The 12064-nt window shown below is 51.8% G+C and overlaps 1 protein-coding gene across 3 annotated transcripts; it reads left to right on the top strand.

Annotated features, from left to right (window-relative positions):
- Positions 1–546: 546 nt before the first annotated feature.
- Positions 547–4876, top strand: RGS16 (regulator of G protein signaling 16). Of its 3 annotated transcripts, none has more exons than XM_075509208.1 (6): positions 547–626; positions 1923–2024; positions 2386–2535; positions 2707–2768; positions 4106–4272; positions 4538–4876. In XM_075509208.1, the coding sequence occupies exons 1-6, from the start codon at positions 547–549 to the stop codon at positions 4736–4738; spliced, it is 762 nt and encodes a 253-aa protein (XP_075365323.1). In that variant the 3' UTR covers positions 4739–4876. The 3 variants fall into 3 exon arrangements, with proteins under 3 accessions (XP_075365323.1, XP_075365325.1, XP_075365326.1); XM_075509211.1 differs by having other exon boundaries at positions 583–626; positions 2489–2500; XM_075509210.1 differs by lacking the exon at positions 2386–2535.
- Positions 4877–12064: the final 7188 nt, after the last annotated feature.

The raw sequence follows: 12064 nt of genomic DNA, 5'->3' as shown, positions 1-12064 counted from the left end.
GAGTCTGCTGGGGACTGGCATCCCCTGCTTAAACCAGCTGGGGAAAAGCGTGCTGCTGCGATGCCGCCACGCCAGCCTCTGCAGCGCCGGGAGGATTGGAAGTCCTTGGGCAGCGGGACAGAGCTGACGAATTGCTGTGCATTACGGCGTCTGTCCTGTCCCTCTCACTCTCCCCATCTGCGTACCCCCCTGCCCGTGGTTACTCAGCAAGCTCCATACGTCGGTGGAAATGAGCCTGTTTTTTCCTGTTATCGAGGAAGCAGTTATGACTGTGATGCTCAAGGACAAGCCTGGGCCTCCCACTCCCCCTCCCTTAACAGCACAAAAGAAACCTACCTAAGCCGTTATCTTTGCCGGGCGCTGCCAGAGCAGCTTTTGGTTGGCTGGAGGCTGGAGCGATGCTGGGTCCCCCTCCCAGCCCTCCCGCCTCCCACCCGATATAAAGCACGGCTCCTAGCTGCTTTTCCAGCCGACAGCACGCGACCGTGGGTGCAGGTGGTGCCGCAGCTGCCTGTTGCACGCCCCTGCCACCGCCATAAGGACCCGATGAGTTGCTGGATGCCTGGGTGCCCAGCTCTCAGCATGTGCCGGGGGTTAGCCGCGCTCCCCATCACTTGCCTGGAAAGGTAAGGGGCTTCGCCATGCCGCAGTTCTGGGATGCAGAGGGTTAGCCGGAAAAGATGCACCTAACTTCGGAGTGGCCGGGCCAGCCTCTGCAGCTGTGGTCGTGATGTTTGGGTAGAAATTGGGGTGCAGACTGCAAGGAAACACACAGCGAAGGATGGCCCGCGTGATTTGTTTTGGCTGCATCCCCAGGAGGGGAGCACAGAGATAAAACATGCAGAGGGAGAGGAGGCTGGATAGGGCTGCCCTGCGTGTGTCTGGGCGGACAAACACACGAGGGTTGTTTCTCTGGCTCCATCTCTGCAGAACTTGCTTCAGGTTGACAGCAGCAGGACTATTTTTGTCAACACGGTTGAAATGCTAAGTGACATGTTGCTCCTCCTGCCAAACATGGCTACGGAGCCCCACGCTGCCGGCTTGACATTTAAACACTTATTTTTGTATGAGTGCCTTGGGATGCCTGAATGAGCAGCAGCACACAAATAGCAGCGGGGCCGCGCGCTGCCTCGGGGGGACCCCGGGGAGCTGATTTAGCAGCAGCTCCTGCCGTATTGCCGCAGAGACCTCCCGGCAGGGAGGTGCCTCCGTGCCACCGCTGCAGAGCCACGGTGACAGGCAGCCACGTCCCAGGCTCTTGCAGAGAGGGCTCTGGCACAGGAGCGTCGTGCTGCCACTGGGCTTGCTGGGTCTCGGAGGCATGGGGTAGGTGGATGGTGCCACTGGGGAGCGTAGCCATCTCCATGGCATGGTGGCAGGCTCCCGGTGACTCAGGGGCACCCCAAAAAAAAGCAGGGGAACATCAGCCCTGCTGCAGCAGCCTTGCAGCAGGGAGATGCTCCTGCTCTGCCGAGCAGAAAGCAGTCGCTGTGTTTTTCCAGTGTTTTGAGAGCAGCGTAGTACTGCTGGGAGAGGGGGACGGGAAAAGGAGCCAGGTTAGCTCCAGGGAGCTGGGGGGGGGGTCTCCAGCTGGGCACTCAGCAGCTGCTCTGCTACCTGCCCCAGAGGAAAAAGCTCACCATGCTTTATAAATGCATGCGGCACTACCTGGGAAGCGAGCAGGAGGAAACGGTCCCCTGGGCTTAATGCACTGCTGAGCGTGGTTGCCAGGGAGCAGAAAAAGCAATCGGCGGAGCATTTATTTCGTACATCAGAAGGCAAAGAAGCAGCTGAAGCTGAGGAGCGAGGGCTGCCCCTCCGAGCTGTGTCGGGTCCGTGGGGTGCAGCCCCTGGGAGGCAGGGGAGCGGCAGCAGCGGTCCGGCGGTCCCGCAGTCCCACCTCTCCCTTTCCTCCCTTCCAGAGCCAAGGATCTGAAGACCCGCTTAGGGATCCTGCTTCATAAACCAGAGCTGGGACACAGGATCGGGACCTCCAGCAAGCTGCAGCTGGGCTCTAGGCGGAGGTAAGCCAAGCAGTGCGATGTCGCCGGTTCAGCCCTGGACAGGTCCCCGTGGACCGGGCTGTCCTGGGGGATGCTCCCGCCCATCTGTGCAGCAGAGAGGACAGAACGCAGCTCGCCTTCCCCACGGTCCCACCCCGGGAGGCAGGGAAGGCGGATCACTTCCCAGCTCCACCAGTTATAAAGTCAGACTGGGGAACTGATGCTCTGGCATTAGGCAGGAGAAAGCAGGTCCTTAGCAATAGGTCAGAAACTCAGAGGGCTCCCGCAATTCCTGGTGTCTCCACCCACTGCCTGGGATCCCCAGGGAATGCAGGCAGCATTAAAAACAAAATACTGCTGAAGGCAAGGCATCTTCTTGCAGAGGAGGCTCTGCTGGGGTTGCACTAGCAGAAAAGGGCTCCTCTGAGTATCCTCTAGAGAAGCTACCTGGTCAAAGCTGCACTATGGAGCTGAGGTCTGGCGAGCCGTCAGGGAAGGTAAAAGAAAGGGAGAAAGGAAAGAGAGCCCACAGGTAATGGATACTGGGGTCTCACTTTGGTTTCCTACTGAGTGCCGCTGCCTCCCTTCTTGTGCTGTCTCCCATTAATGGGGCCGCTTGACTGAAGTGCTCCCATCCTTTGCTGCAGGGCAGTAGAAGTGTTGTCAGTGGGACAGCGAGCCTTACTCCTTTTGTCTTTTCCAGAGACTCCTCACAAGAGGTACTCGAATGGAGGGAGTCCTTCGACCAGCTCCTGAAGAGTAAAAGTGAGTAGGATCTTGTTTTCTTTTCTTGGTGAGAGCGCGCAGGACAAACACGGTCCCAGTGAGCAAGGGGGTGACTGTACACCTGGAGCCAGTGTACGAGGAAATCTTGTCTCCCCCTCAAACGAGATGGTTTAGGATTTAGAAAGAGGCCCCTTTCCTGCCCTGACAGAGCTGATGCACGGGGCTCATTGCCTGGCTTGCAAAGCTGTACCCTTTTCTTCTGGCTGCGTGCTTTTTGGGGGACACAAGTGCTGTCTTGCAATGCCTCGCTGCTGCCTCGGGACAGGAGCATCATCGTGGGCATCCCATATGCAGCAGCCTGTCAGGGGGAACGTCACGCCATGCCCTGACCGTCCCGTTCTCCACACTCGGGAGAAGGCAGCGTGTCAGCTCTCTGTGTCCTCCTTTGCACAGCAATGCAGCCACCTCCCCACAGGCTTTTGTTGCTCAGAAAACTGCGTTGCTGCCCTCTGTCTGTCTGTCCTGTGCCTCCGGGGATGGCTCTTCCACAGGGAGAAGGAATTCAGCCGCTTTACTGAGTTACACGTAGCCATTTTCCTCTCCAATATTTTCTATATGTACGGTGATGCACAGGGTTCCCGTAAGGTGCTGTCTCCCTCTTCCTCATGCAGACAGTACCTCCAGACCCAGAGAGGGGACCTCTTTTTGCGTCCCACACGTAATCCCTTCCTTACACTGGGCTTTACAGCAGGTACACAATGGTAGAAGTGCCAAACTTTAATACAAAAGTAGTTGTCTACCTTAAAAGTGATTCCACAGCAAGAGAAAGTCCTTCCATCGTGCTAGTTTGGGGCTAGGCGTATTTTTTTTCCAGCCTTCCTCACGTGCTGTGATGGCTACAAGCATCTCTGGCTTTGTAACTTAATACATTCCCCCAGCCTGGCTCTGAAATCCTTGCTGCAATTAGTCTCCCATACTGCTCAGCATCTCGTTCCCCCTAGATTTCAGCTGAGAAGTAAAAATAAAGCCATTGCTGCTCAGTTCCTGCAGGCGTACTGATACCTCAGTGGATTTCTCCTTAGGTAGAATTAGCTCTTTTCCGAAGCTGTAAAGAAAATACTCTGAAGCCTCATTACAGAAAGGTCAGATAAATAAAACCAGAGGATTAGTTGTCTGTGGGAAAGGATTTTATTGGAGTCTAGAGGCCAATTAGCAGCGTCTCAGAGGGTGGAATTTGCCCGGAGGGAAAGGAAATCTGCAGATGTCATGGTCTGAGCTCCCAGGGCAATGCTCACTGGCAGCGCCGTGTCTGGCAGACATGTTCTTCTTCCTCCCCCTTTTCTGCCCTGTAAACTGCTCTTCCCTCCCCTCCCCAGGCGGGGTGACGGCCTTCCACACCTTCCTGAAGACGGAGTTCAGCGAGGAGAACCTCGACTTCTGGCTGGCATGCGAGGACTTCAAAAAGACCCGGTCGAAAACCAAGCTGGCCTCCAAGGCCAACAGGATCTTTGAGGAGTTTGTCCAAAATGAGGCGCCCAGGGAGGTGAGAGCATTTTCTGCCTCTGTCCTGTGGCATCGAATAGGGTGGGAAAGGAATAAAATGTCCCAGTGGGTTTTATTAAAGTGGGAAGATGCGCTCTTGTTCGTGAGAGCTTTTATTTCAACCTCGCGTGGTCTACCAACATGAAGCGATATAAAGGCTTGCAAGCATCTTCACCCTCCTCTGAAGATGAAGAAAACAGATTTCCTCTCCCCATGGGAGGGGAGTTAATGCCGAGTTAATCTTTGTGGATGCTGCTTCCTTACAGGTGAATATTGACCACGAAACCAGGGAGATCACCCGGAAGAACCTCTCGGGTGCCACTTCTGCTTGCTTCAACGAAGCCCAGGCCAAGACCCGCACCCTGATGGAGAAGGACTCCTATCCCCGGTTCCTGAAGTCTGCCTCCTACCAGGACATGACCAAGCAGGCCACCAGCCGCGGCGTCAGCAAGCGGTCGCATACCTGACCCGAGCCCAAATCTGCTGTGGGGGGACAAGCCGGGGGACGAGGCAGAGGCTGAGGTCTGTGTGGCAGGGTTTTGGCTGAAGTCCTGGCATTTTAGGAGGATCCCCAGGACCTCAAGCACTTCTGCTTCTCACCGAGCTGCTGGGAAGAGAGGTCCTCCCTCGCCAGAGGAGCGGAGCGGGTGGGAATGGCTCGCGTGCCAGCGTGTGCCCAATGCCTCCCCTTGCAGCACGGCCAGAGACCTGCACCACCGCAGGGACAGAAAGAAATCGGGTTTGAGTTGCAAGCCTGGGAAAAAAAGGCCGGATTCCCCTGAGCACCCGTAACGCGAGAGCTCCCACCTGCTCTCGGGACCCTGCCTCTGACCTGCAGCATCAGCCGCCGGCTGCAGAGCCAGCACAGGAGCCTGCAATTCCCGCAGTGCCCGGGGCAACTGCCCCAGGCCTGCCTGCAGGCTTTTCTTCCATGAGGGAATGGCCAGAATAAAAGTCTAAAGACTACGGGGCATCTTCAGCCAGAGGGACCCTGCAACTGCCTTCTCCTGATCCTGAGATCCTTATTCTGCCGTTTCCCACTCATGCTCTGTATCAAAGCTTTACTCCGTCTTCCAGTACAGCCTATTCCTAGCAGTGACGTTTTTATCCCTTGCTTAAGCTACGCGACCTTTAGATTGCACGTAATCTTAGGTCGCATGCATAACTTTTTATTACTATTATTGTTATTTATTTTATCATTATTATTATATATATATTTATTAGAAGAGCACTGCTCAAAGCATACACACGTCCCTTGCTCCGAAGAGCTTGTAGATTAAATTATTTTAGATATTGTAGCACTTAGCATGCCTCCCACCTTTTCTGTATAACAACCTGAGAGATATAACATGACCATCGAGCAAGGTACGCGAATAGCAGCAGCGAAAGCTGCGGTCCGGCAGGGCTGCTAGAGGGGTCTAAGGCGGCAGGTTTCCCATGAGCTTCGGAGGGCCCTTGATGGCAGTAAAAGGATGCTCTGCAGTTCGTGCTGTTTCCTTTCTCCCGTTAAAGATGTGGATAGCATCTCAGCATGTAAACTAGCAGCTTGTCCTAGACAGAATAGCGACGTAAAACAGGCACTTTGGTGAGGGATCCTATTGAAAACTTATCTTTTACACGTGGGAGAGAAAACCTGGGGCTTTCCCCGCTTTAAAATTGGGCTTGGTGTTCCCTTGGCCGGTGAAACCAGTCAGCAGCCACAGCACTTTACCAGAAACCCAGGGAGCCAAGCGAAACAGCGATGTGTTCAATTCAGTGTTGTGAGCGATGTGTTCAATTCAGTTCAATTCGATGTGTTGAATTCAGTGTCTCGGGGGGCGGCAGGACATTTCATCAGCTCAGACCTGTGGGGTGAGCTCTTCGGAGAGCCCCACTGAGCAGGGATTTCTGGGTCCTGCAGCCACCCTGGCAAGCTGTGGAACTTGTTTGGCAGCAACGGTGCCAGCAGCCTCATGGGTGGGTGAGGGGGAGCCCACCAGTGCCCTGTGCTGGGTCACGGAACATGCCACCAGCATCGTTTCCTACTGATACAGCCTGGGGCTGCCACACGTACCGCCGTTTATCCCTAAAGACCAAACCTGGAGGTCCTTGTCCCGCTGGTACTCACTCCTTGCCGAGGGAACCATCTCTTGTCCCCCCCAGCATCAGCTGGAGCACAGGATCGCTCGGGCTTTTCGCAGCTGTTTGAGCAGAGCAAGGGACTGAGAACCAGTTTGGGGATGTTGTTCTGAGTCCTCTTCCACTTTCCCCATCCCGGTTCTACCTCTGAGCCTCGGTGGGTCCCGGCTGCGTTTACAAGGGATACTTTAGCTGTTTTCTTATTTATTATTTATTTTTACAACTGGAACCACCTTCGTTGTGTTACTGAAGTGAATGACGCACAATGGTCTGTTTTCATTACTAACACAATATTGTCGTCATAAAATAACATGTAAAGAGGAAAATACTGTGACAACATGGTTTTTTTGGTTGTGGGCTTTCAATTAATTTTTACATTCTTATTTTGGGTGACTTGCAAAGCATACTGAAGAAAGCTGCTTGTGTTGGATGGCTCAAGGGGCATTCACAGTCGCTTTTTGCAATGTCAGGAACAGAAAAGGAAGGAGAAGATTTGTGAAGAGTAAAGCTTAATGGTATTTGGCTTATTGAAGAGAACTGAACAGTTCACAGCAAGAATGAAAGCGGAAGTTAAGTTTTTAATATATTAATTGCCAGGGTGTTCAGTACTGTTTGTGTTGCTCGCCATTTTCTGAGCACTTTACAGGACTACAGTTCCCAAACCCTATTTAATATCAGTAAGACACTGTTGTCTTAAAAGCACAGGAAGAGTCAAGTTAGGGCTGCTGTTTGCAAAAACTGCTTTTGAGTTGCTGTCATACATAATATTTGATTTTTATTGATAACTCAGCTGATGATTGAATTCATTTACAAGGAGGGAAGTATCTGGCTCTAGAGGGGATATTAGAAAACATCCTACCTCTGTTGCAGCATGTGCTGTCTCTGAGGTCTGAGCAGTCCCCTGTGTCCCTGCGGGATGCTTTGGGAGGGCAGAGCGGGGTGCATGGTGTGTGCACCTCCAGGGACCGCGGAACACTGGAGGGCTGCCTGCGGCACAAGTGATGCAGGGAGGGGAGCATCCAAGTGTAGCGCAGAGATGCTAATGCTCCGAATAAAAAAACAAACAAAACATGTTTTGAAGTTGTCGTCTTTCCATTTATTGTGTGTTTTGGAAGCCAAAATTAACTGGCCTGCGTCAGCAGAGGAGAGTGTGAGTGGGCTGCCAAGGAGGAGCGGGCATCACAGGTGACTAACTCAGGAGCACTTGGGTCCCAAGGTATTACTATTAGCACAAGCCAGCCGCTGCCATTAAAAAGCCTTTTATGAGCAACTGCATCTGTAACAACACCTTATGTCTCTTCCAATACAGCCATGCAGAGTCCAAGGATCATCGTTCTTTATAAAATACATCAACTCTTCTCCATCCCTATTCCCTACAGTTGTCATCCACCTAACCGGAAGAAGGCAGTTTAAACTTGCCCTTATCTTTTATTCATTATTTCATTAAGCGGGGCCTTGTCTTACAAGACAGGCGGTTCAGAATCACAGCAGTCTACATGTATACATGATCTTAGTGCATGTCAGAGGGAAGAAATGAGCTGAAGGGCATCCAGGACATATTTAAATTATCTGGCATGAAAGGCTTGGTGAGAGCAGCAAAACAGTCCAGAAGCAGATAGAAACAAAATGGTGATTATTTTTTTTTTTTAACTGTAGCTTCTAACTGAAAAAAATGAATATTTTGTCTTGCATACCTTGAAGTTAATTTAAAACTGATTCTTCATTAAAAAAATATTTAAATTGGCCAACAAAGAAGTAAGAAAGACTTAGAATGGAAATCTTTCTGAGCCTCCTTTAGAAAGAAATTTGGGGCTGCATCCATTCTTGATGCACCGTGCATGGAAATGGATGGCCCGGCTGAGTCTTAGCCTTGGTGGTAGCGCTTAGACTTCACAGCTGATACCGGAGTATCCCATTTGCAGCGTAGTTTCATCTCTACAAGTCTGAGATGCTTCCCAAAGAGAAAACTTGGTCAATGAAACCACGCTTGCGTCCAGTGTGCCCTCCATGATTGCTGGCAAAACCCAGTGGTAGTATAACAAAACCTTTAAAGCCTTGGGAGGATAAAAAAACACCATCCCACAAAACCATGTTGAGAAAGAGGAGCCGAAGCTTCCTGCGACCGCCTTTGGGCACGGCCGGCTGTGATTGCTTCCAATAAACCACGACCGAAGTTTCCCAGGGCAGAGGCTGCGAATTTGGAAGCAGCAGAGAAGATGTGCGCTCCGGGGAGCAAATGTGGGGGCTGGTGCTGGCCCCCCCGGGCATGACACATACTTGCTCCAGGGCCAGGTTTCCATGAGCCGAGCTGGGGGGGTGGATTTATTTGGTGGAAAAAACCACCCGTTTCCCTCTGCCCTGGGACCCAGCATGTTCCCAGCAGTGGCTCGGTGGGGTGGCACTGCCGCTCAGCCACCCTGCCTCCTCCTGCGGCCGGGGATCCCCACTCCGGCAGGACCGAGCAGCCTTAGGGCATGTACATACATGCACAAGGGGCCCCACGAAGACATTTATTTGGGCAGGTGGATAGGCATGTATAGGTGTATGGATGCTGAGCTTTCTGTTGCGTGCACCACAATGGATACACATGCATAACAACACACATACGCAGGCAAATTCGTATGCGTTTGCATGTGCATGTGTGTACATCCATGATTTTTTTTTTTTTTTAAGACAGTCAGGGACACAGTGCCCTGCCCTGCTCGGTGAGGTCCCTGCCTTGCCTTGCTGTTGCTCTCACCGCTTCTTCCCAGTCCATTCCTGCTGGCAGATATACTGGTCTGGTTTTGTGGTGATGAGGATTGAGCAGCAGTCTAAAAAGGTAGCAAATGTGGATTAAAAAAAAGTAAAAATACTCCGTGGTAAAGTGAAATGTGGTTGATGCTTCTGCATGGACAGCATCACCTGTCAGTGTCTAAATCGCATTCTTCTGTAGACTATTTTCCAGGGCTGTGTTCCAACACTGAAAGTCACATCAGCGTGGCCAAGCATATAAACCCTGGGACATTCCCATTTGGAAATATAATAAGGAAGCAAGTACAGGGAACATGAAGAAAAAAGCCATCCTACTATTCATAGCTACTTTAACAATTATTTTGACTTTGGCAGGCAGTTTTTGTTGCCGCATTTTAGCTCATGTTTATTTGTGGCTGGTGGCCGGGGTGTGGATGCTCAGAGATGTTATCTCGGGGGAAGAGTTGCAAAACGGGCATAGGTCCATCAGGGTGGAGAAAAAGGAAGATTTGCTTAATTGTGTCCTCGATTTCCCTGATGCCTGTGTCTCTGCAGCTCATCTCCTGAGTCCCTGTGTGCGTGGGGGCAAATAAGGACTCTGCAGAAGTGCAAATACAGCAGGAACTACATAGCGCAGAGGCTACACAAATGGTTGTGGAGAGGAATCACAGAATCACAGAATCGTATAGGTTGGAAAAGACCTTTAAGATCATCGAGTCCAACCGTAAACCTAACACTGCCAAGACCACCACTACACCATGTCCCTAAGCACCTCATCCAAACGTCCTTTAAATACCTCCAGGGATGGCGACTCAACCACTTCCCTGGGCAGCCTGTTCCAATGCTTGATAACCCTTTCAGTGAAGTAAAATTTCCTAATATCCAGTCTAAACCTCCCCTGGCGCAACTTGAGGCCATTTTCTCTTGTCCTATCGCTTGTTACTTGGGAGAAGAGACCGACCCCCACCTCTCTACACCCTCCTTTCAGGTAGTTGTAGAGAGCAATAAGGTCTCCCCTCAGCCTCCTTTTCTCCAGGCCAAACAACCCCAGCTCCCTCAGCCGCTCCTCATAAGACTTCTGCTCCAGACCCTTCACCAGCTTCGTTGCCCTTCTCTGGACACGCTCCAGCACCTCAATGTCCCTCCTGTAGTGGGGGGCCCAAAACTGAACACAGTATTCCAGGTGCGGCCTCACCAGTGCCGAGTACAGGGGCACGATCACTTCCCTAGTCCTGCTGGCCATGCTATTTTTGATACAAGCCAGGATGCCATTGGCTTTCTTGGCCGCCTGGGCACACTGCTGGCTCATATTCAGGCGGCTGTCAACCAACACCCCCAGGTCCTTCTCTGCCAGGCAGCTTTCCAGCCACTCTTCCCCAAGCCTGTAGCGTTGCATGGGGTTGCTGTGGCCCAAATGCAGGACCTTGCACTTGGCCTTGTTAAACCCCATACAATTGACCTCGGCCCATCGATCCAGCCTGTCCAGGTCCCTCTGCAGAGCCTTCCTCCCCTCAAGCAGATCAACACTCCCGCACAACTTGGTGTCATCTGCAAACTTACTGAGGGTGCACTCGATCCCTTCGTCCAGATCATTGATTAAGATGTTAAACAGAACTGGCCCCAGCACAGAGCCCTGGGGAACACCGCTTGTGACCGGCCACCAACTGGAGTAAACTCCATTCACCACCACTCTTTGGGCCCAGCCGTCCAGCCAGTTCTTTACCCAGCAAAGAGCCCTGTGACTCCCATGCCTCAGAAAACCTCTGAGGCTCTTCTATTCCCCATAAACTGCCTGCCATGTAGTCTGAGAGTTTGAACTTACACTGTTGTGTATAACTCTACGGAAAGCAATTTGGATCAGGGATGAGAGGCAGGGAAAGCATTACCAGCAAATCCTTCTTTGCTGGCATACAGGCACAGGATACTTCTGCCACAGCCCTGCCGGTTGCAAACACCTCACTCCTAGCATCCTAGGGTTTGGGTTCCTACCATCCTAGGATTTTTCATCTTCCCACCATAAGATAATGAACTACTTCAATTAAATCAGCAAGCTGAAGAAGGCTATTTTATTTGGGTGGCTGGGTGATGTGGTATTGTTATGTATTGTAACATTGACTTTTTTTTTGGATGTCTTTATTGTTGGCTCCGAGCCTGTGATGTGCCCCTGCTCTGCTTGTCTCTTTTCCAGCCTGCAAATGGGAAGCTAAACACTGGCAGCTAGAGCCCCAGCTCTGGTCAAACTGGGAGAGATGCTGTCAGTTCAGCAGTTTTCTGTGAATTAAAATGGGATCTTGACAGTGATTCGAGATTGTTCCTTGAGTTTTCATGGTCCTTGTCCCTGTGGGGCTGTGTCAAGGTCTCCTGTGGCAACACAATCTCTGTGAAACTGCATCCAGAGACCACGGGATGTTCCCAGACCCTGCGGATGTGCTGCATGCCATGGAAAGCAGGATGCGCAATATGACAGTTAGGTACAAAGATGCGACACCTGCATAGGCGGAGCTTTGCAGAGCATTTGTGAATGCATTTGTGAATGCTGGCATGCAGACGTGAGCAAGCAATGCAGGGTACATAAAGATGTGGATATGCATGTAAAACATGTGCAGGACTGCATCCATGCACCCCTTTATGCTGCATCCATGCACTCCTGAGTGCTTTTCTGCATTCATGCCCTCGTGTTTCTATCCCGCCCTGTGTCTATGCCCATATGCAGACGCCCAATTTGTGCATGTAACAACGTAGTGCGGAAAGCCAGGCGAGAATTAATTGATGTGGTTTCAGCTTCATTTCAAGCGCGGTCTGAATCTTGCAGCTGGCGTGGTTCTGCGGAGGTGGCTGGGGAGGTTGCGTGGGCTCCGCACGCCGCTGAGCTCATCTTCCGTTACCGGGCAGTGGGGGAAACTGGGTGGCACGTCACAGCCCGGGTGTGTTCACGTATTTCC

Source organism: Mycteria americana, chromosome 7, assembly GCF_035582795.1.
Source record: "Mycteria americana isolate JAX WOST 10 ecotype Jacksonville Zoo and Gardens chromosome 7, USCA_MyAme_1.0, whole genome shotgun sequence".
Taxonomy (NCBI): Eukaryota; Metazoa; Chordata; class Aves; order Ciconiiformes; family Ciconiidae; genus Mycteria; species Mycteria americana.
The sequence above is the reverse complement of the archived record's forward strand: the minus strand, read 5'-3'. Positions and strand labels throughout refer to the sequence as shown.

Coding starts and splice junctions, on each gene's coding strand:
- RGS16 (XM_075509208.1), top strand. CDS start 547: ATGAGTTGCTGGATGCCTGGGTGCCCAGCTCTCAGCATGTGCCGGGGG. Junction 2,536..2,706: donor AAAGGAAAGAGAGCCCACAG/GTAATGGATACT, acceptor TGTCTTTTCCAG/AGACTCCTCACAAGAGGTAC. Junction 2,769..4,105: donor CCAGCTCCTGAAGAGTAAAA/GTGAGTAGGATC, acceptor TCCCCTCCCCAG/GCGGGGTGACGGCCTTCCAC.